Source organism: Somniosus microcephalus, chromosome 3 (genome assembly GCF_052327205.1).
Source record: "Somniosus microcephalus isolate GS21.2 chromosome 3, FLI_Smic_1.0, whole genome shotgun sequence".
Lineage (NCBI taxonomy): Eukaryota > Metazoa > Chordata > Chondrichthyes > Squaliformes > Somniosidae > Somniosus > Somniosus microcephalus.
In genome coordinates, this window is record NC_140989.1 from 245795989 (window position 1) to 245820917 (window position 24929).

The following is a 24929-nucleotide window of genomic DNA, read 5'->3' on the forward strand; positions in this document are numbered from 1 at the left end:
CTCAAGCATAAATTAATTTCCATTGGTTTTATACACCACTGTCTACTAGAAGTTCATGTTCATGTGCTGTAACACCAAGTTACTTTAGGGAAATGTAGGGTAACAATGCATTTAAGCTGCACGGCCGTATGCACATGGACAATTCCGTTCATAACAAAAAAACAGGATTATGCATAAATAAATGGAGGAAACTGTTGCTTTAAAGAATAAGCCGTAAAGCTATATAGTTTTTCACTACAACCACTACCAACAACTTGCATTTAGTTTAGCTCCTTTAGTGTAGAAGGCATTCCAATGTGAGGGAAGGTGGGGTTATAGTCACAGAGGTATCTGTAAACAAGGACGATGATTTGGAATTTAACACATTTGGATAAGAGAACCAACGGAGGCTGGCGAGGTCGAATGTGATGGGCAAACAGTACTTAGCGCAGGATATAGAATTGAAATACATGCAGGGTGAAACTTGGGGTGGGTCCCAGCAAGGAGATCCAAGTTTTGGCAACAGGAATAAGGAGGCTACTTATTCCTTGGAAGGCAAGACATTAAATTGGGTAGAGGAGCAGAGATCTGGGAGTACAGATACAGAAATCATTAAAAGTAACAAAACAAGTTGATAAGTCAATAAAGAGTGCAAACAAAGTACTGGGGTTAATTTCTAGAGGAATACAATACAAAAGCAGGGAAGTAATGTTAAATGTATAAAGAACCATGGTTAGACCACACTTGGCGTACTGAGTGCAGTTCTGGTCTCCATTCTACAAAAAGGATATTGAAGCACTGGAGAAAGTGCAGAAAAGATTTACAAGGATGTTACCAGAATTGAAAGGATGCAGCTATCAGGAAAGAGTGAGCAGGCTGGAACTACTTTCTCTGAAAAAGAGAAGCCTGAAAGGACACCTGATAGGAGGTCTTTAATATCATGAAGGGGTTTGACAGGGTGGATTTAGATAAACTGTTTCCACCTTGGCTGAGTCCAGAACAAGGAAGCATAAAATAAAAAAAACTTGTATTTATATAGTGCCTTTCACGACCACCTGATGTCTCAAAGCACTTTACAGCCTATGAAGTACTTTTGGAGTGTAGTCACTGTTGTAATGTGGGAAACGTGGCAGCCAATTTGCACACAGCAAGCTCCCACAAACGGCAATGTGATAATGACCAGATAATCTGTTTTTGTTATGTTGATTGAGGGATAAATATTGGCCAGGACACCCCTGCTCTTTTTCGAAATAGTGCAGTGGGATCTTTTATGTCCACCTGCGAGAGTGGGGCCTCGGTTTTAACATCTCATCTGAAAGACGGCACCTCCAACAATGCAGCACTCCCTCAGTACCGCACTGGAGTGTCAGCCTAGATTTATGTGCTCAAATCCCTGGAGTGGGACTTGAACCCACAACCTTCTGACTCAGAGGAGAGTGCGCTATCCACTGAGCCACAGCTGTCGCTGCATAAATAAATGATAGCCACTAACAGATCAAATAAAGAATTCAGGAGGAACTTGTTTACAGAAAGTGGAACTCGGAGCCACATGGAGTGGTTGAAGTAGATCGCATTGACACAGTTAAGGCGAGGCTTGACGTATACACGAGGGAAGGGGAGGCTGGATGGGAAGAGGTAATTAAAGTGGGAGGAGGCACATGTCAAGAATAAACAATGGTATAGCTCAGATGGGCTGAATGGCCCATTTCTGTGCTGTAGATTCTACATAATTCAATCCATGGAGTTGTTCACAGTATATCGAAAAGATAGGTAACAGGCAACATGCAAAATAATTGGTGGAAAAATGAAGTCTACAAGACCCACATTTTAAACATACAGGACACTTTCACAACTTTACTAATGGAATTCTGTTTCACTTTTTCCTCTTAAATTCTTTATTTGATCTGTTGATTTGATTTTGATTCAAACAAAATTTCAATATTAATGATTCTTGCAGCAGCTGTAAGTAATTAACGGACTGTATTAACAGCTGCCTTAATTTAATTCACAAAAAATACTCCAGTCCTATTAAGTAACAAACGGTACTCCAGTATTTATACACTATCTTTTTATTACTACCCTCTCTTCAAATTAAGCACAAAGATATAATTCTTTGAAGGCCTCCAATATTATGCAACATATTTGAATATTTAAAAGGTTACTGACAGTGCAACACGATTATTCTATTCATTACATTGTCCACAATGAAATTACTGAGTTCCACACATTTCAAGCTTAGCTGTTACATTTAAAAAAAAGTCTGGAAACACTATCATTCATGTGGCATCACAAATGTCAGTCAAAACCCATAAATTCTTTACAGGGTTCACCAAGCACATTATTTCAGTGACTGCGAACGAGTACAGCCCTGTAGCTATTCTGCTCAAATAATCAATTTTAAGGTTTCTGAAGCATTCAATTTAAAAAAATTTAAACGGTGTAGCATGCTGTCCTCTACCATCCACACTTTGTTACAGAACCTGTAATTAAAGGTTATTTATGATGGGCCAATAAAGGTCTAAAACACTGGGGTCAGTTTTGAGGTTATGGACTACTTATTAGTCTTCATGAAAAGGAATACATTCAGGTTCTAAAGCAAATGTTATATACAATGAATATTGCACACAATTAATAATGCATCCATGAATTATTTGGTGTCAGAATTAATCCTGGCCTTTGTTTTAGAAGGGCATATTTTTATTTTATTTTTAATTGCTTCATTATGTTATTTCCAGTAAGCACATGCAAGTGGCACTTGCTGAGAAATGCATTTCACAGTAACCTCACTGTTTACAAACCTGACACACAAATCTACCTCGCTGCCGAGTGATACAAAGACAATTTATTCCTCATTCAATATATAGATGTGCTGTCTATGGAATAGCGAACATGAAATCAATACAGCCAGTTCTTCAGTTGGTACAGTGTGCCATAAATTCTCATTTCTGAAGGATTTAAAAAGCAGAAAAAAGTCTGAAGAAACAAACTATTTAAAAGTGATTAGGTTTGCTATCAGAGTACAGTAGAATTAGGTTTTAGTTTTAATGCTGCTGCTTCCCATCACTTTGCTAAGTTACTGTAGGGTGCATTTGCAGTTCGTACATAGCGTCAGCGTGAAACACTTTTGCTTCACATCAACACTAGTCACAGTGTAAATGCAGACTAATTCCAAAGGCCTGGCCCGACTCCTGAGTGGAGTGGAGTGGAGTGAGATCCCTTTCTCCAGGGAGTCTCACTCAGTTTGGCTGTGGTGTATCTTGATCAAGTGGCCATTCTTCAGACGAGACATTAAACAGTGAATGTTGACGGGCATTGCAAATGCAATGGGCATCAAAGCTATGCCTTATTCTGTCCTAACCCGGCCCGATAGTTGCACTGCGAGCAAAGGTTGTTGGATAGTGATCAGAAATGGGAAATTTTCTGAACTCAATATTCTCTCCCTAACCTATAAATTTTTTTGAAAGAGAAGTAATAACTTTCATTTATACAAAGCTTTCACGACCTCAGGATATCCCAAAGCACTTTACAGCCAATTAAGTACTTTTGAAGTGTAGTTACTGTTGTAATGTGGGATCCAATTTGCACAAGGCAAGGCCCCACAAACAGCAGGGAGATAACTGACCAGATAATCTGTTTTCTGTGCGATGTTGGTGGAGGATATTGGGAGAACTCCCCCGCTCTTCTTGGAATAGTGCCATGGGATCTTTTACATCCACCTGAGGGGGCAGACGGGGCCTTGGTTTAACGTCTTAGCCAAAAAGCAGTGATGTGCCTCAATAATTCCGAGACTCGATGTTAGCGAAACAAAACAAGGCTTTTATTAACTTAGAAAGTAACACGTAAGAGAGAGAGGTATCTTCCTTCTGGAGACTGAGGCCAGACTGAGCTAGCTTACAAAAGGGGCCAGGTATGGGCGGAGCCCTACACACAGCACATTCCAGCACATTCCAATAAACAATACAATGAGGACTGGGGGAAGGGAAATGACACTGGAGCCGACCACAGTCACAGGCAGTGATGAATGGAATATTTCATCACATTCACCCCTTCTATAGATTTAGTCTGTTCGGGGGTTTGATAGTCCTCTGCGACCGACGTGGCTGTTGTGGTGCCGCGGGTGTCGGCTGGGTGTCCCCGGTAGTCTCCTGGGTCTCTGCCGGGGGTGCCGCCAGGGTTGTTGAAGGGGTAGTTGGTGGGGGTGCCGTTGGTCGATGTTCTTCCGGGGGTGATGAGAGTAGTGGGTGGGTAAGAGTTGCTGTGATCGTTGTTGCTGCTATTGCCGTGGTTGTTGTCGATGCCGGCTGGGGCGACGTCTTTTATGGACACGGTGTCCTCCCTTCCGTCGGCGTGCCGGACATATGCGTATTGGGGGTTGGCGTGGAGTAGGTGTACTGGCTCCACGAGAGGGTCCGTCTTGTGGCCCCTCACATGCCTTCGCACGAGTACCGGACCTGGGGTGGAGAGCCATGACGGCATGGATACGCCGGAGGTGGATTTCCGGGGAAAGACAAACATTCGTTCATGGGGCGTGGCATTAGTGGCCGTACACAATAGCGACCGTATCGAATGGAGCACATCCGAGAGGACTTCCTGCCAGCGGGAGATAGGGAGGCCCTTGGTCCTTAGAGCTAGAGTGACTGCTTTCCATACTGTCCCGTTCTCTCGCTCCACTTGGCCGTTACCCCGGGGGTTGTAGCTAGTGGTACGGCTCGTGGCGATCCCCTTGGACAGCATGTACTGGCGTAGCTCTTCACTCATGAAGGACGCCCCCCTATCTGTATGGATGTAGCTCGGCATACCGAACAGGCAGAACAGGCTGTTGAGGCATTTAATGACCGTGGCGCTGGTCATGTCTGGGCAGGGGAAGGCGAATGGGAACCGGGAGTATTCGTCCACAATGTTCAGGAAGTAAACATTGCAGTCGACGGACGGGAGGGGGCCCTTGAAATCTAAGCTGAGCCGCTCAAAGGGCCGTGTAGCTTTGATTAAGTGGGCTCTATCTGGGCGGTAGAACCGAGGCTTGCACTCAGCGCAAGTGCGGCAGTTCCTGGTCAGAGGCCGAACTTCCTCAATCGAGTAGGGTAAGTTGCGGAACTTTATGAAGTGGAACAGCCGCGTGACCCCTGGGTGGCAGAGGTCGTTGTGGAGGGTCTGTAGCCGATCCCCGGTGGCGCTGGCACACATCCCTCGTGAGAGGGCGTCAGGGGATTCGTTAAGGGCCCCTGGCCGGTAAATGATGTCGTACTCGAAGGTGGAGAGCTCGATCCGCCACCTAAGAATCTTATCATTTTTAATCTTCCCCCTCTGTTTATTATTGAACATAAACGCTACCGACCGCTGGTCGGTAAGTAGGGTGAAGCGTTTGCCGGCTAGGTAGTGGCGCCAGTGGCGCACTGCCTCCACGATGGCTTGGGCCTCCTTTTCCACGGAGGAGTGTCTGATCTCGGGCCCTTGGAGGGTCCTCGAGAAGAAAGCTACGGGCCGCCCCGCCTGGTTGAGGGTGGCCGCCAAGGCGAAGTCAGACGCATCACTTTCCACTTGAAATGGAGTGTTCTCGTCCACTGCCTGTAGCGTGGCCCGCTCAATATCCTGCTTAATGCTTTTGAAGGCGGCGTGGGCCTCAGCAGAGAGCGGAAAAGAGGATGCTTTCAAGAGGGGGCGGGCTTTGTCGGAGTAGTTGGGGACCCATTGGGAATAATAAGAAAATAACCCCAGGCACCTTTTCAGGGCTTTGGGAGTGTTGGGCAGGGGCAGCTCCCGTAGGGGGCGCAATCGGTCGGGGTCTGGTCCGATTTCCCCATTCTCCACCACGCTGCCTAGTATGCAGAGGCGCGTGGTGTTGAAAACGCACTTGTCCTCGTTGTAGGTGAGGTTGAGTTTTTGTGCGGTTTCCAGGAACCTCTCGAGGTTCGAGTCGTGATCCTGCCGATTGTGGCCGCAGATGGTGACGTTGTCGAGGTAGGGGAAGGTTGCCTGCAAGTGGTGGTCATCAACCATGCGGTCCATCTCCCTCTGAAAAACCGAGACCCCATTCGTCACCCCAAAGGGGACTCTGAGGAATTGGTAGAGGCATCCGTTCGCCTCGAAGGCGGTGTACGGGCGGTCCTCTGGTCTGATAGGGAGCTGGTGGTACGCTGACTTGAGGTCGATGGTGGAGAACACCCGGTATTGGGCGATTTGGTTCACCATTTCTGATATGCGGGGTAGCGGGTAGGCGTCTAGTTGGGTGTACCTGTTGATCGTTTGACTATAGTCGATCACCATCCGTTTCTTCTCGCTACCCCTTACCACTACCACTTGGGCGCGCCACGGGCTGTTGCTGCGTTCAATAATGCGCTCTTTCAGGAGCCTGTCTACCTCGGTCGCGATAAACCGCCTGTCCTCCCAGCTGTACCTCCTGCTTTTGGTCGCTATTGGCCGGCAGTTAGGGGTAAGGTTCGCCAATAGCGAAGGCGGTTTTACCTTCAGGGTAGCCAGACCGCACACTGTGAGGGGCGGCTGGGACCCACCGTACTTGAGCGTGATGCTTTGGTGGTTGCACTGGAAATCCAGGCCCAAGATCACGCTCGCACATAGGTTCATGATTAATACTTTAAAATTATCGTATACAGTTCCGTTAACGCCCAATTGTACCGTGCAGTAACCCAGAATGGTCGATGTCTGGGTTTTATCAGCCATAGAGATGGTACCCTGAGCAGGGACCACCTTTAGGGAGAGTTGCTGTGCCAGTTCAGGGTGGATAAAACTCTCCGTGCTTCCACTGTCAATTAAACATTTAACCCGGCACCCGTTTACCTCGATGTCCACCATTGATTTGGATAGCGGGTGCGGCCTGGTCTGGTCCACTGTGACCGATGCCACTGTAGGGCCCTGATCGATACAAGATGGCGTCCACGCTGTCTGCTCATAAGATGGCGGACCCCACGAGGTCGGGCAAGATGGCGTCCAAGATGGCCGCTCCCACGGCGCACATGCGGCGGTGGCGGGTTTTCCGGCGGGGTTCCCTCTGCACACCTTCCCGAAGTGCCCCTTCTTACCGCACTTAAAGCAGGTGGTGCCTTTCGCCGGGCACAGGTTTCTGGTGTGGTTTGGCTGCCCGCAGAAGTAGCAGTTAGGTCCCTGACGCGTCGCGGCTGTCGTAGGGCTTCTGGGGGGAGAGCGGGGCCCCGCCAGTGTCGGGCTGGGAAGATGCCTTCCAAGATGGCGGCGCCCTCGGTGCACACGTGGTGGCGTGGACGGCGCGGGCTGAAGAGTAGGCGTCTGAGTTTCTCTGGGCCACATCCAGGGATCGCGCGGTGTCCGCAGCCTGTTTCAGGTCCAACCCCGTTTTTTCCAGCAGTCTTTGCCGGATGTAAGTGGAGCTGAGGCCTGTGATAAAGGCATCACGAACAAGCTCGTCAGTGTACACTGCGGCTTTTACATCTCGGCACTTGGTCTTTGCCAAGCATTTTCAGGGTGCTTAGGAACTCCTCCACCGATTCCCCAGGTCGCTGTGCGCGAGTAGCGAGCAGATGCCTAGCATACACCTCATTCGTAGGCTGCTGGTAATGCGCCTTTAAGATGTCGCAGGCGGCCAGGTACGTATCGGCGTCTTGGATGAGGGGGTAAACCCGGTGGCTTACCCAATTCCGCAGAATTCCGAGTCTCATCCTCGCAGCGTCCGTAGCGTCTTTGACGGCTGCGGAATTGTCCAGGAAGAATTCCATACACTCAAACCAGTGTCCGAAGCGTGCTGATGCGTCCGGAGCATGTTGATCCAAATCCAAACGTTCGGGTTTCAGGAGTTGATCCATAGTGTTGAAAAATAAGTTAATAAAATTGATGTGCCTCAATAATTCCGAGACTCGATGTTAGCGAAACAAAACAAGGCTTTTATTAACTTAGAAAGTAACACGTAAGAGAGAGAGGTATCTTCCTTCTGGAGACTGAGGCCAGACTGAGCTAGCTTACAAAAGGGGCCAGGTATGGGCAGAGCCCTACACACAGCACATTCCAGCACATTCCAATAAACAATACAATGAGGACTGGGGGAAGGGAAATGACACTGGAGCCGACCACAGTCACAGGCAGTGATGAATGGAATATTTCATCACAAGCAGCACCTCAGACCGTCCAGCACTCCCTCCATACTGCACTGAAGTGCCATGCTAGATTATGTGCTCAGCTCCCTGGAATGCGACTTGAACTCATGACCTACTCACTCAGAGGTGAGAGTGCGACCAACTGAGCCAAGGCTGACACACAAAAACACTAAGGCCTAGAAATTCGGTGGCGCCCCTCGCCTGGGCGCCGGAATTACCGCTCCGGACGGAGCCGCTTGCGCCAGCCCGATATTCAGTTTCAGCGCCCCAAACGGAAGCGGGGCGCTGTTTGAGGCGCCCCGCATCCCTCTTGGGGCTCTGCAACTGAATATCGCAGCACAACGTGCCGCAGCACCACACGCTGTGGCATGGTGCGCTGCGGTACTGCAGGCCTTCCTCCCCTTCTTAAAGGGGAGGGGCCTGCACCAGCGCGATCAGAGATCGCGAGTGCCGGCAAAAGAGCCCGGCACCGAGGAGAAGTGCCGGGCACTTGGGACACAGCCGGCACTGCCCGGGGGGAGGGGGGGGCTCAGGAGGCCAGGGACAGCGGTGCAAGGAGGTGCTGGCAGGCGGCCAGCAAAAAAAAATGGTCGCCCCGCACCACCCCTTTAATTAGCGCCACTATCGCCGCAGGTAGGTCCTCCTGAACCGGTCGCAAATTGCAACCGGCGTTACAGAGGAGGGCGCGACCAAATATCGCGATCGGGGCGGTAGCGGGGCGCTGCGCACACCGATGACGTCATCGGTGGTGGCACAGCGCTACAGGCTAACACCGCCATTAGCGCCCTGCTAAATTTCACGGGAGGCGTGGCCAGTGGTGCAACACCCACTAAGTGCCCTCTTTGGGCGCTAACTGGTGGCGCAGCCCACCGAATTTCTAGGCCTAAGTGTTATCAGATTACGAGCAACATTAAAAAATTTGATCATCTTAAAATGGGCTTATTGTGGCGGAGCCACCAAAGGACTCAGAGCGGTTGTACATAATTCCTTTAACAGCAATGTAGTTACTGTCTGTGCCTGTACCTTTAATTACACTGTTTGACTGTACAATGTCTAGTTACCTGTACAGCGTGGTTCCAACGTGATGACGTCATGCCGTTAGTCACGTGATTCCCCAATGGCGGGAAGAACGCGATGACGTCAGCCTTCAGGCCAGGGGATCAGTCCTCGTGGAGCCTTCAAGGAGAGCAGACCTGTAGTTGATGTATTCCAGCAGTTTCTAGTTAAAACCTGTTTTGTTCCATTAAAGTTCATTGTTTTAATTGCCTGAGTCGAACTCAGTCTTTTCGATAGGAACCTCCGTTCCTACATTGGTGACCCCGATTTCTACGAACAATTTTCATGGAAGATTCATCATGGACACGAACGCCGCCGTCACGCTGAAACTGCCACAGTTCTGGGAGCAACAACCAGACGCCTGGTTTATCCAGGCTGAAGCCCAGTTCGCCATCAGGAACATCGTCGCGGATCAGACCCGTTATTATTACGTGGTCTCCGCCCTCGACAGTGCAACTGCCTCACGGATCATCAGCCTCCTCGGTAGTCCTCCTACTGACAGCAAGTATGATGCGATTAAGGCGCGGTTGCTTCAGGTCTTCGGGCTCTCGAAGTCAGAGCGCGCTCGCCGGCTCATCACGATGCCTGGCCTCGGGGACTCCAAACCATCCGAGCTCATGAGCCAAATGCTCACGCTCCTGGGTGCCGAACCGGAATGCTTCCTCTTCCGGGAGCTTTTCCTCTACCAAATGCCTGAGCAGGTACAGGCTGCCCTCGCCAGATCCGACATTACAGACTGCGCCGAGCTTGCTGCCGAAGCCGATAAGATTTTCACGGTAACCCAGCAGTGCTGCGCGGCCACGAGGCGCCCATCCCCCACAGACGCGGTTCCAGCTCCTCCTACAGCGGGCTGGTGCTCCTACCACGCCCGTTTTGGCGCGAAAGCACGATGCTGCCGCTCCCCCTGCAGTTTTCCGCCCCCAAAAAAAACAAAGCTCCTGCAGCGTTCTTGGCGAAGGAGGACCGGGTCTAACGGGCACTCCGCGATTGCGATGGCCGTCGGATCTATGGGGAAACTTCTTTATATCACCGATTCCCTATCGGGCCGACGTTTTCTTTGTGACACCGGGGCGCAGTGTAGCATTCTACCTGCGTCGAAGCTCGATATGCAGGCTGGGAACCTAGGTTTTTCCGTCATAGCGGCTAATGGCGCAGCAATTCGAACTTTCCGAAAGCGGCGGGTCGAAGTCTGTTTCGGCGGTCAGCGCTTCTTTTGGGAATTCGTCACGGCCACAGTCTCACAGGCCATCCTAGGGGCGGATTTTCTGTGTGCCAACAGCCTCCTCGTCGATGTCCGGCACCGCCGGCTGATCAACGCAGCCACCTTCCACTCGATTCCGTGCTACCACGGTACCTCCGTGTTGCGCTCTATTGCCTGCATCTTCCCTCCTCCGGATGACTTCACTCGGCTCCTCGGAGAGTTTCTGGAGCTGACAAGGCCCACTTTCTCCTCCTCGGCATCGAAGCATGGTGTTGAACATCATATCACCACTACTGGCTCCCCGGTTTATGCGCGGGCTAGAAGGCTCGAACCCGGCAAGCTCGCGGCTGCGAAAGCGGAGTTCGACACGATGGAGCGGCTCGGGATCATTCGACGATCCAATAGTCCCTGGTCCTCGCCTCTCCACAGTGTTCCGAAACCGGGTGGCGGCTGGCGGCCATGCGGTGACGACCGACGCCACCACTCCGGATTGGTACCCGATTCCGCATATTCAGGATTTCTCGGCCCATTTGGCGGGAAATTCTATCTTTTCTAAAGTCGACCTCGTCCGGGGATATCACCAGGTTCCCGTGCACCCGCAAGACGTCCCAAAAACCGCAGTCATCACCTCTTTTGGCCTCTGAGTTCCTGCGGATGCCGTTTGGCTTGAAGAATGCAGCACAGGCGTTCCAGCGTTTAATGGACTCCGTGCTCCAAGACCTACGCTTCATCTTCGTCTACCTTGACGACATTCTCATCGCCAGTGCTAGCAAGGAAGAGCACATCTCCCATTTGCGTTCCCTCTTTACGCGCCTCAGCCAGCACGGTTTAATCATCAACCCGGCCAAGTGCCAGTTCGGCCTGCAGCAGATCGATTTCTTGGGACACCGCATAACATCGGACGGCGCCGTCCCCTTAATGACGAAGGTGGAAGCGGGTACCTCTTTCCCGCGCCTGCCAACCATCAAGGCCTTGCAAGAGTTCCTGGGGATGGTCAACTTCTACCACCGTTTTGTCCCTAAGGCGGCTCAGCTTATGCAACCCTTGTACGGGGCCCTCAAGGGCAAGTCCGGTAAGCATCCAATCAGCTGGACAGCTGAGATGGACCAGGCGTTCGTCAACACCAAGAGCGCTTTGGCCAACGCAACCATGCTGGCGCACCCACTTCCAGGTGCCACCATCGCCTTTACCACGGACGCGTCAGACTACGCCATCGGTGCAGTGCAAGAGCAGTGGGTCAACGGCACGTGGCAACTGCTGGCATTTTTCAGCCGTCTACGGAAAAATGAAAAAAAATACAGCACCTTCGATCGGGAGCTACTGGCCCTTTTCCTCGCCATTCGTCATTTCCGGTTCTTATTGGAAGGACGTCCCTTCACGGCTTTTGTCGACCACAAACCTCTTACGTTCACCATGGCCAAGACCACCGAACCGTGGTCCGCTCGTCAACAACGGCACTTGACGTTTATTTCCGAATTTACCACAGACATTCAACATGTGTCTGGTAAGGACAACCTGGTGGCAGATTGCCTCTCCCGTGCGACGGTCCACCTGAGGATCGACTACGCCCTCATGGCTGCAGATCAGGCCTCGGACACTGAGGTCCAATCATACAGAACCGTTCCCCCTAGCTTCCAAGCGACCGACGTCACTTTCCAGGCCACAGGCGCCACGCTCCTTTGCGACGTCTCCATGGGCGTTCCCCGACCTATCGTGCCGGTCGCATGGCGCCAGAAGGTGTTTGATGCCATACACGGGTTGTCGCACCCTGGGATGAAGGCTTCGCAATGGCTTATGTTGGCGAAGTTCGTCTGGAAAGGTTTGCACCTCGATGTCCGTGACTGGGCTAATACCTGCGTCGTCTGCCAGAAGGCCAAAGTCCAGCATCATGTTAAAGCTCCAGTGGCTACGTTCGCTGTTCCGGAGCGTCGTTTCGACCACGTGCATGTGGACCTTGTGGGGCCGCTTCCGCCTTCTCAGGGTTATACTCATCTCCTCACCACGGTGGACCGCACCACTAGGTGGCCAGAGGCAATTCCTTTGGTTTCCACCACTTCGGCAGACGTCGCTAGAGCTTTCATCTCCTGTTGGGTTGCCCGTTTCGGGGTACCGGCACACATCTCTTCTGACCATGGGCCACAATTTTCCTCGGAGCTTTGGAACGCTGTAGCTCAGGGGCTCGGCACCAAACTTCATCGCACCACCGCCCATCATCCACAGGCGAACGGCCTTTGCGAGCGATTCCACAGGTCGCTTAAAGCCGCCCTTCGGGCCAGTCTTCAAGGTGCAGGATGGGTGGACAGACTTCCATGGGTCCTTTTGGGTCTTCGTGCGGTGCCCAAAGAAGACCTGCAATCGTCCTCAGCTGAACTCGTCTACGGCCAGCCTCTCCGAGTACCAGGGGATTTCCTCCCTTCTCCCACAGAGCCATGGTCCGCCTCCCAGCAACTCGTTAGCCACCAGGAAGCGGCCAGATGCTTCGCTCCGGTGCCTACATCAAATCACGGCCTACAGAGCTCCCACGTGCCACCGGGACTGAAGAATGCTGAGTATGTATTCATCCGCCACGACGCTCACCGGGATCCGCTCAAACCCCCTTACACTGGTCCTTTCCGCGTCATCGAACCAGGAGACAAATCCTTTTCGGTCGACGTCGGAGGAAAGCCGGATCACATCTCGGTGGACCAATTGAAGCCGGCTCACCTGGACCTGGACCACCCAGTCGTTGTCGCTCAACCACCCAAACGTGGCCGACCGCCCACAGCCGCCGCCCGCCAACTCGACCACGCTCGCCGCGCCTGCTCAACCACAACCGACTGCCAGCTCGACCACCGGTCATCAACTTCCTCTGCCAGGGTATCGAAGTCAATCAGACAGACTTGTCAGACCTCCTCCTCGTCTCACTTTTTCTGTTAAAGACAATTCTGGGGGGGCGCATGTGGCGGAGCCACCAAAGGACTCAGAGTGGTTGTACATAATTCCTTTAACAGCAATGTAGTTACTGTCTGTGCCTGTACCTTTAATTACACTGTTTGACTGTACAATGTCTAGTTACCTTTACAGCACGGTTTCAACGTGATGACATCATGCCGTTAGTCACGTGATTCCCCAATGGCGAGAAGAACGTGATGACGTCATGACGTCAGCCTTCAGACCAGTCCTCGTGGAGCCTTCAAGGAGAGCAGACCTGTAGTTGATGTATTCCAGCAGTTTCTAGTTAAAACCTGTTTTGTTCCATTAAAGTTCATTGTTTTAATTGCCTGAGTCGAACTCAGTCTTTTCGATAGCATTTTTCATAAATGGCAAATATTTTGTTGCCAAGGAGGCGCCAACTCAGAGCAACCTCTGCTAACCGTTCTCCTTAGATGTATGTATTGAATGGTGCTTTTAAATGCTGCATATACTAGGTATTTATTTAGCCTGATTACTTTATATATATTTTTTTAAATACAGAATTACTGAATTCTCCAAGTTCCTGAATCATTATTTCAGAGAAGTGGACGTGCTGAAACAGTACAGGGCCAAGGGACTCCCCCCTGCTGTATCTCTAGAGGCTCCATACAAATAGCAATGGGACTGGCAATTTTATGCTGGTTGCAAATCAAAATAACAGCACTGAGTAGGTTTCATTATTACAACGACACTACATTCTGCACTATAGTTTTAGATTTAGAGCTCACCTTCTTTCAGCTATTCTGGCTGCGCTGTTTCACTTAGAATTATGTTCACTGAAACACTTAACACACCTGGCCATGCAACCGGCAGGACCCTCGGGTCAATGGGCTTTATTAATTCTGTGAAGAGACAGAGTTCTCCTTTCAGGTAAGCCCTATGGCCCAGGAGTCATTATCCTGGACTTCTTGACATTTGTACTTAGCAATTATCTCCGGCCCAGTGAATTTGAAAAGTCTGCGCACTTTCCACATCACTCACCTTACACTCTCTCCACCACATCTGGCGTCGTAACTGCTTTGCTCTGTTGCTGAAAACTGTGGCATTATCGGATAAACTTTCTGCAAAAGGAAATGAAACAGACAGAATGTTTAGGCGCAAAAGAAAGTGCAGAAACCTGCAAAATCAGTTTAAATCTGATCAATAACACAAATTCTAATACTGAACTATTGAGTGTCACAATGATTCCTGGGCTCCAAGAAAGCAATTTCAAAAGGACAGCGAAATTAGAGGCTAGGTTACTAGAACTTCATAAATCTATGTACAGCTCAGGTATCACTTTGCAGTAAGCTGCGAGTTTTCGTCTCCTGGATTGTTCAAATACCCCATCAAAATGTGTTTGTTTAACGTGCAATGGTGTTAATTATTCGACATATAAAGATTAAAAATGAAAAACCATTAGAAAAAAAACTGTCTGGAGAACAGCTACAACAGCCAGGTTAAGTAGGACCCCACCCTACCAAATTGTTGATTTATCCAAGTCCCTTGATGTCCCCCAAAGGCTCCTTTCACCTGCAGCTATCTACTGTGCAACCTTGATTATCCACAAGAATTTATGTGGAAGTTTGGGGTTTTGTTTTACAAAAAGGCGGGTAAGACAATCAAAATGTTGTTAATTGACTTTTCAGAGACGCTGGAACTAGGATGGGTAATTGTTATCTGGATATCTCATTTTGGGTAGAATTTACTATTCATGTAGCTCTGATGTTGGCTACCAACACTTCTATACACCCCAAAAAACCCATCAGATCTGAAGCTTACTATGTCACAAACTCGCGCTTACATTATTACATAGATTAGGAATATTAGACAGACTAGGGGTTCCATTCCCCCCACCCCTATAGCTCAGCTGGTTGTGAATAAATGGCGCCAAACAGAACTAGAAAGCCAAGGTTCATCCCCCAGTCTGTATTACCTGCTGTCAGTCAGGGTAGCAGTAAAGATACTACAATTGGCCTCAGGACTCTGGGTCAGAGAGTGTAATATTGGCCGTAGTTCCAGCTCCCTCCCCACCCGACAGCAAACTTGTTGGAAACATGCATGTACAACTGTCGGAATGAGGACAGGGTCAGGATTGGCTGCGATAACTCCTACAGTTGAACAGCCTTCAACAACAACTTGTATTTATATAGCGCCTTTAACGTAGAAAAACATTCCAAGGCAATTCACAGAAGCGTTATCAACCAAAATTTGACACTGAGCCACATAAGGAGATATTAGAGCAGATGTAGCTTTTAAGGAGCATCTTAAAGGAGAGAGAGGCAAGAAGTTTAGGGAGGGAATTCCAGAGCTTTGGGCCTCGGCAGCAGAAGGCACAGCCACCAATGGTGGAGCAATTAAAATCGGGGATGCGCAAGGCAAATGCTAGTAGTCTAGGCTCATATATGAAGTATGGGCACTTAGGCTTGCCATGATTGGATTGCAGAGAGGCAAGGAGATGCTGCTAATGCTCCACAGCAGCACCAGTTGGACACATCGTTCCACAGTGTATGTCCATGCAGTGAGAAGGAGACTGATGGTGATGGATTCAAACATTTTTAAATGAGTTGCTCACCATACCAATCATGAAGAATACTTGGTGTCTGCTGTCTCCCTAGAGAGCTCAAACCCACTCTCATCAGTTATCTCACGGCAAACTAGTGACCATCTTTCTTGTTGAGATCGAGGAGGCTCCAAAGATGGCACATCTGATGATGGAAATTTGGAACCATCAACACTGTGTGGCAGACTCAGTCATCCAATACCTGAGCCAGTCAGGTACACAGTACTCTGGGTACTACTCATGACTAATCAGCCAGCCTCGCTCACCAATGGAATCTTGAGGGAAGACTTGTCACTGGAGGCTGGGAATGTTCCCATGCAACTCCAGATAACCCTGCAAGCCAATACTGCTGGGTAAAATGATACTGTCTCAGAAAAGCAGCAGGAAACCTGCCATTGCTCTGTATTGGCACGGTGCACAGCTTTAAGTGGTTAAACTTCACTTACGCATTTTTTTTTTGGGGGGGGGGGTGTGGTTATCAACCTTGGCTCTGCCAACTTGCGCCTAAACTCTGTGAGCCTGCAGGAACACATCCCACTTACCCGAGTCTAGAGTGTGCACTCAATATTAGGTAAGGAGAGATAGAACTTATGTGGATTTCACAATAGCTTCATTTTGAGATCCTTAAACAAGCTGATGGGTTTCTGCATGCGTCAGACACCAGGTTGGCCAAAAAAAAAGAACCCCAGGGCAGTAGTGTGGGAGGCAGTAGGAATTCTGATAACGTGTCATAATACAATCAGATAACATGTGTCATAATACAATCAGATAAAGACTATGTGATTAAAAATGTTATCAAAACCCATGCTGTACAGTTTCAAAAGGATATATGGGCAATAAAGAGTTACGGTAAATACGTATTTTAAAAAAAGCACAGTTCATCCCCATTTTCTTTCCTCCTAATAGTGCTCGTCATATTTGCACATCTTTCTCAGCTGGGAGGGTGGGAAGATCGGAGCTATAGATTTCTCCACGACTGCTGCCAATGTTGATCTATGTTTAGCAGTTTTGGTAGCAAAGCGAGGAACAAGGCAGCCCATCAGTCTAGTTGAGAACTGCCAAAGTCTATTACAGGCAAACAATTTAGTTTTGACTCAAAGCAGCAATCTTCCAAGGCAAGGGTCACATGCTCAGTAGCCCAGTAGATCTGGTGACTGGCAATGGGTGGGCAGGTCTTCTCGGAGAGACTTGCAGCAGTACAGGCTCCAGAATAATACGGATAGAATTCTGCAATGCAGAGGAAACCACCGCTGGTTGTAAAACAAATCTGGGTTGAAAACCTATCTAAAGTAGTTTTATTGAGTGGCTGTCATAACACCTCTCTAAATTAGTATTCCAAGATAAATTCTGCTATTAAGTGTTTGCTTAATTAACACATGGTTTACATTTCATTTTTCCTGATGCACGCATAAGAAAGGTGAACACTTAAAAAAAAAAATTCAACCACTGTGCAGATATTCTAAATACGCCTTAGTGGGTTGTTCATGCTAAACTATCCCATGCCATGATTAGCGACTGTTGTGACTAACACAACTATGTGAAAATAAGTATGTTTTGACTGTTCTGAAGGAAAAAGGTAATTATCCCCCACAGTTGAGTTCTGGAAAATAGCATTTAGTGGATCAACTGCCATCAGAACTTCAATAGATTTCCCTCCCCAGGTAGCACAAATCAACATTTTCTTGTTGAGAATATACACCAAATATGTTTGTAGTAAAGTAATGCAATGTGTTCAAAACCTGCAGAGTTTATAGGTATTTTTTTTTCTTTCCTCTTCCAGAAGGTACACAGATCCTTTCTCCTTATATTTTCTTATTCCCTAAATATTGATTAAACCTCATCTGAAAATTTAGGCCCCTCCGCATTGACCGTTGCAGATTTATAATTAATTCATTTAAAATGACTAAATGTAATTGTCTGGCAAATTATTTGGGTGTGCCATTTCAATGATTTTTAAAACTTGTAATCCAAATGTTTCTGCTATTACTTAATTAATGTACATCAAAGAAAAATGCATTTCAATTATTGTCTATTTCTAATCACCAGAAGTTGCAACACTTTTCCACTTGTTATTACAATAATAACCTAGTAAATAGCAGCCAACGTGGCTTTCAAAGGGGGAAGCCTGACAAATTTCCTTCTTTGAGCAAGTGACAACTCAAGTGGACTGGGGAAAAACCCTGTGATGTGGTGTACCTAGACTTCCAAAGGACATCTGAACAGTTCCACGTGAAAGGCTACCACGACAAAGCTCAAAGCTGCAGAGATTCAGGGTAGATCTGGGGAATGAATAAGAAAGTGGCTGAAGGGTAGGATAACAATGGGTGTTTGCTATAGAAGAAATGTCAGGATGGGAAATGGTAAGAGCTTTGAGTGGAGGTCCCAGGGCTCAGTGTTGGGACCACTACTGTTTCTAATTTAAGTCAATGTCTTGGATTCAGAAACATAATGCAAATTAGTTGTATTCGCAAATAATACCAAACGAAGCTCAGAAAGGCAGATTTACCAAAATTATACAGAGGCGAAAAGGGTTAGATTATGAGGACAGGTTGCATAAACTTGGGTTGTATTCACTCAATTTTAGAAGGTTGTGGGCTGATCTAATTGAGGCATTTAAAATGATAAAGGGATTTGATAGGGTAGATTTGACAAAGAATCTATTTCCTCTGGTGGAGGAATCCAGAAGAAGGGCGCTCAATCATAACATTGGAGCTGAGCCATTCAGGAGTGAAATCAGTAAGCACGTTTTTCACCCAAAGGCTAGTGAATATCTGGAACTCTTCCCCAAAAAGGCTGCAGATGCTGGGTCAATTGACATTTTCAAGACTGGAGATCAACAGGTTTTTTTTTAGGCAAGGAATCAAAGGAGGGTAAATGGAGTTGAGGTACAGATCAGTCATGATCTAATTAAATGGAGGAACAGTGTAATGTATCCAAGTTTGCTGACGATACAAAGCTAGGTGGGAAAGTAAGTTGTGAGGAGGACACAAAGAGCCTGCAAAGGGATATAGACAGGTTAAGTGAGTGGGCAATAAGATGGCAGATGGAGTATGTATAATGTGGGGAAATGTGAGGTTATTCACTTTGGTAGGAAGAATAGAAAAACAGAATATTTTTTAAAATGTTGAGAACCTATTAAATGTTGGTGTCGAGAGATTTAGGTGTCCTAGTACAGGAAACAGAGAGTTAGCATGCAGGTACAGCAAACAATTAGGACGGCAAATGGCATGTTGGCCTTTATTGCAAGGGGGTTGGAGTACAAGCCTAAGGAAGTCTTGCTACAATTGTATAGGGCTTTGGTGAGACCACACCTGGAGTACTGTGCAGAGTTTTGGTCTCCTTATCTAAGGAAAGATATACTTGCCTTAGAGGTGGTGCAACTAGATTAATTCATAGAATAGAATCATAGAATGGTTACAGCACAGAAGGAGGCCATTTGGCCCGTCGAGCCCGTGCTGGCTCTCTGCAAGAGCACTTCAGCTAGTCCCACTCCCCCACCCTTTCTCCGTAGCCCTGCATATTATTTTTCCATTAAGCCTTTTGAAAGCCACGACTGAATCTACCTCCACCACCCTTTCAGGCAGTGCATTCCAGATCCTAACCACTCGCTGCGTAAAAACGTTTTTCCTCATGTCGCCTTTGGTTCTTCTGCCAATCACCTTAAATCTACGACCTCTGGTTCTCGACCCTTCTGCCAATGGGAACAGTTTCTCTCGGTCTACTCTGTCTAGACCCCTCATGATTTTGAACACCTCTATCAAATCTCCTCTCAACCTTATCTGCTCTAAGGAGAACAACCCCAGCTTCTCCAGTCTAGCCACATAACTGAAGTCCGTCATCCCTGGAACCATTCTTGTAAATCTTTTCTGCACCCTCTAAGGCCTTCATATCCTTCCTAAAGTGCGGTGCCCAGAATTGGACACAATACCCCAGTTGAGGCCCAACTAGTGTTTCATAAAGGTTCATCATAACCTCCTTGTTTTTGTACTCTGTCTCTATTTATGAAGCCCAGGATCCCATATGCTTCTTTAACTGCTTTCTCAACCTGCCCTGCCACCTTCAACGATTTGTACACATATACCCCCAAGTCTCTCTGTTCATGCACCCCCTTTAGAATTGTACCCTTTTAGTTTATATTGCCTCTCCTCATTTTTCCTACCAAAATGTATCATTTCGGACTTTTCTGCATTAAATTTCATCTGCCACGTGTCCGCCCATTCCACCAGCCTGTCTCCTGGGATGAGAGGGTTGTCCTATACTTGGGCCTATACTCTCTGGAGTTTAGAAGAATGATAGGTGATTTCATTGAAACATACAAGATTCTGAGGGGGACTGGCAGGATAGATGAGAGGGGTTGTTTCCACTGGCTGGCGAGCCTAGAACTAGGGGGCATAGTCTTAGGATTAGGGGTCAGCCTTTTAAGACTGAGAAGAGGAGGAATTTCTTCACTCAGAGGGTTGTGAATCTTTGGAATTCTCTGTCCCAAAGGGCTGTGGATGCGGAGTTGTTGAGCATATTCAAGGCCGAGATAGATAGATTTCTGGACTCAATGGGAATCAAGGGATATGGGATCGGGCAGGAAAGTGGACTTGAGGTTGAAGATCAGTCATGATCTTATTGAATGTCGGAGCAGGCTTGAGGGGCCATTTGGCCTACTCCTGCTCCTAATTCTTACGTTTTTATGTTGTTAACAGGCTCGAGGAACTGAATGGCCTACTCCTGTTCCTATGTGTAACGCATTTTCTGGGATATGAATCCCGTTTTCACCTGTCATTTGGGTTCCAATCCAGCTGAGACGCATGTGATGAAAGTGTATTTTGCTCGTTGGCTGCAAGAACCTGGGCAGTTTCAACTCAGCTGTAGAAGGCATGGACCCCCGCACAATACTACTCCTAATTTGATGCAAAGATAACCAGTGTAAGAAGTGAAGAGCGTCACATTGGTACAGCTGGGGGAGGCTCTTCAGAGGTTAGGACTGGAGCACATCGTTAGAGCTGAACAGAGGTAACTTTACGATGTGTTTAAGATACAAAAAGAAGTCAATGCATTATGGAATTAAAGGTGTAAATAAAACAGAAAGATGCTCCTTACCAGATTTGTCCTGTAGCTCATCAAGTCGTTCCCCTCGTTCAATCACTCGAGTGATGTTCTCCTGCATCACATCAATAACCTCATCTACTTGATTCTGGACACTGACAAAATAGGAAACAAAAATAATTATCATAATGTTACTTTACAGCTTCCTAAAAACGACCCTCACTTAGATATGCCCAACCCCTGCACACATTTGTGACCAAAAAACTATTCAAAAGCCATACATGGATATACTCCTAGATATCCCAATAAGGCTAGAAGTTAACCATCTGCACATCAATTAAGAATATTTAAAAAAATTATATACTTGCAATAATGGCAAATATTCAATTTACCTTACACACTATATCACTTAACAAGATTAACTTTTCTGGAGGTTTAAAACAGCAGTATCTTATAAGCCATTATTCTGCTACACCATTATAAGCTCATTCGTTACTCACTGCCACTGTGTGAGGTCACAAGCTGCCCATTACATCTAATGGTTAGTTGAAATATTCAGCACTGAATCTAGCTAACAAACATTTTTAAAGGTTGGGAGACAAAGAAGTGGCACCAACAAATTCAATGTATTATAATTGGACTATCAGATGACTTTCAATAATGCTGATCAAGAAACCGGTGGCTACAGTGAATCCTCATGGATTAGGATAAATAAGGAAATAATAAAGTAAATGATGAATTGGCTAGATCAGTGAAGCTAACTTTATGTTGAAGGCAACAATCCCAAGCAGCTTCTTGCTCAATGGCCACTCATTGGGCCAGACATTGCTGAAATGACGCATCTTGCGGTGAGCGACATGAATTGGACTTTTTCTCCTTGCCCTTCAGATCACACTATATTTTGCGCCACAATTTGCTGGCGATGTGAATTGATAATGTTGCAGCAAATACAACAGGACATCTGGGACCTCATGAATATCTTGCCCAATAATTTATCCCCTTAACCAAACAAAAGGATAAAGAAAGAAACATGGCAAAAGAGTAAATTAGAGACAGAAAGAGAAATAAAGGGAGGGAAAGAAAGAGTGGATTAAGAGAGAGAAAAAGAAGAGAGACAGAAAGGAAAAGTAAGATTTAAAAAATGTTTGGAACTTGATGTGTTGGTCCTTGAGAAGCTATGCATGAATGACAGGGTAGGTGTGAAAAATGTATCAACGTTCTTGAGCCACAAAATGTTGAACCAACATGATCATGATCAGGAACAGTGGAACTGCTTTCATAGGAATATAGGAATTGCTAGACGAAAAAAGGCCAAGGTCCATTTAGTTCTACCATCCTGGTAGTCGCATGATACAAGAATAATGGAGTTGTTGACTAATCATAGTCAACTCTCTAACAATAGATAAAGACATGAGGTTAGGAAAACCCCAGTGGTGGAGAACTCTGGGAACCGTAGGTCCAAAGTCACCTGTTCCCCCCAAGAATGGTACACTTACCACATCATATTTCAAGTTATTCATATACTGTATCCCAAAATGTTATTTTCTGAAATAAACCTATCTAAATTTGCATTTGAGTGTTGAAACAGCTTTGCATGCTGAAAATGATTGCCTTCCGACACTAACAGGAATGTGGATGGCAAGACAAAAAGTTCTTCAAAACCTCTTGAAACAATTTACTACCTGCAGGAGTGAGACTCCACAGTTTCAATGTTCCTTTTCTGGGCCTCCAAAGTCAAGTGGCATGTCAGAACCAAATCATATCATTAACAGGGTCCTTACGACATGAATTGCCAGCCCTAAATGGCTGTGGTGAGATCAATTTGCATTAACTATGTAAATCCAGCAATTTCACGACACGCAATTTATTTCAATGGGGAGGCTCACGGCGAGGTTGCAATTTTTTCAGTTTCGTCAGCAGATCATCCAGCAATTTGTGGAGAATCGGTATCTCTTCTTCACCGGGCTTCCCGGCCAATTAACAGGAAGCGGGTCTGATGACGTCATTTGATGACACATCATCAGCCAGTTTTCTTAAAGAGACCACGGCCACATTGAGTTTGACAGTTGTTCTGTCAGTGTTTGACAGCAGTGAGATGCTGCAAACACTGACAAGCACTGCACAAAGGTGGACACTTACACCCAGGCTCTCCAATGACTCCCTCCATATGCTTATGCATGGAGTCACAGCACACAGGGGAGGAAGAGACCTCCCCAGGACACCAATGCAGCCTGGTTGCACATTGTACAGGAGGGCAAAAGCAGGGATGTCATCAGGGGCCCCTGGCTGCAGTGGTGCCAACCTTTCAATGATCTCAGTGGATCACGAAACGCTACTGCACAGCCACACTCAAACTCACCCTGCTGTGCCATTCAACACATCCCCATCACTCTGCCTTCCATACCCATCTCCTGCACATCCTTACTCACACCAACTTATCTTGCACCTCCACCCAACCCTCTCTATCTACATTATCATTTCCCCATCTCACTAGCCACCCTTCACACTCACCATCATCCTACTGCAAGCATACCAACTAACAACACACAAGGGTAGGCACTTGAGAGGTTTAGCCAATGTCCATGTGAAGTTTCTGGTAATGTGTTGTCATACAGTGAAATCTATATTTTCAACACAGCCCCTTATCAGACAGATCAGTGCGCACCTTGAGAAGTGCCTTACTGAGTTCCAGTGAATGTTGAGACATAACTCCCTACCAACCACCCCCGCCCCCCCCCCGCGCTATAGTGATGAGTGTGCATGGAATGGCTTAGACATTAAAGGGATGCTTTACGGTCCTTGTGTGGGATGGTGTCAACCTGGCGCATCATGTGGCAGCCAGGGTTTACAGCTTCAAGTGAAGTAAATCTGGCCATGGTGATGCCATCGCTGGCCTCTCGGGCAGCAATGTTGTCAGGGGCTGATGCCCTGTGCAGTATCAGGTTATTACGGAGAAGGTTGGTGAGTCTGGTGATGTTGGTGTTGGGGCTGATCGTGGAAGGATTCAGAGGACCAAGGTTGATTTTTTCAAGGGCACTGATGTTGCTGCAATAGATGGCAGCTGCAGGTGAGATGACAGAAGCGATCTGTCAATGATGAGAGAGGTTGTTCCAATGAGGTGGCACTGGACATACAGTTGGCTCTAAACACTTGCAAGCTAAAGAAATCTCTATACGTCTTACAAATGCAGTAACTAACAGTTTCTGCGCTCTGAAACTGACCATCTGCAACATGGCATCCTTTACACCACTTCTGCAGCTATCAGCTTATCAGATAAGACTCAACTCATGCCAGGGTGAGCTGGCGTGTTCCCCAAGCAGCGGGTAACCCTTGGGGGAGCACGTAAAATTGGAAGGAAGCCTCAAAATACCATTAGTTGGTTCTCAACAAGCCATTTAATGAGCTCAATTGTCTCTCCCGCCACTTGGTGTCAGGTCAGTTCTGCGCTGACAGATCCGACACCTGGGAGACTCACGCGGAGGCGGGCTGACAGCGGGTTTCCTACCCGCTGTCAATCTGTGTTATTTTGACAGCGGACTTACCTCCAAACACGCCTTCTGAGCGCCGGCAAAATTCCGGCCATAGGAACGGGATGAATGAATAGCCAAAGGAACACTGAGCAATATAATAAATATCAGTGGTAAAATATCAAACATTTTAGCACAATAAGGTATCCATCATTACATAAAGATAAGCCTGTGTGATTTCTGGCCACTAAAAGCATCCTTGCATTGTAAGGCAATGATTGCCAGATATGTATTTGATTGCAAGTTTAGGGAGATGAGATGGACATTCAATAAAGCATTAGTGAGACCGCAAATGGAGTACTGGGTTTGCTTTTGGTAACCAAGGTTATGAAAACAGTGGAAAAGGGGTCAGAGGAGGGCAACAAAGATGATTCCAAGTTTTAGATCACTGACCTATGAAGAAAAGAGTCAGTTCTGTTCTTAAATAGAAAAAAAAGATTAAGGATATGCATGATCCAAGTTTTAAAACCTAAGTACAAGAATCAACAGGGTGGCTGTAGAGGTATTTTGTGTGCATTGAACGAACAATGGATCATGGTAAAGTTGACTTGAGC

General features: G+C 47.3%; 1 protein-coding gene across 2 annotated transcripts in view; it reads right to left on the reverse strand.

Moving 5' to 3' along the window:
- vamp4 (vesicle-associated membrane protein 4) overlaps positions 1 to 24929 on the reverse strand; it is a 91517-nt gene that overhangs the window by 8863 nt on the left and 57725 nt on the right. For both annotated transcript variants that reach the window (XM_085982309.1, XM_085982310.1), the window contains exons 5-6: positions 20903 to 21003; positions 14251 to 14330 (exon numbers count right to left, since the gene is read on the reverse strand). In XM_085982309.1, coding sequence (XP_085838435.1) covers positions 14251 to 14330; positions 20903 to 21003 — 181 coding nt within the window. The remainder of the gene's footprint in view (positions 1 to 14250; positions 14331 to 20902; positions 21004 to 24929) is intronic.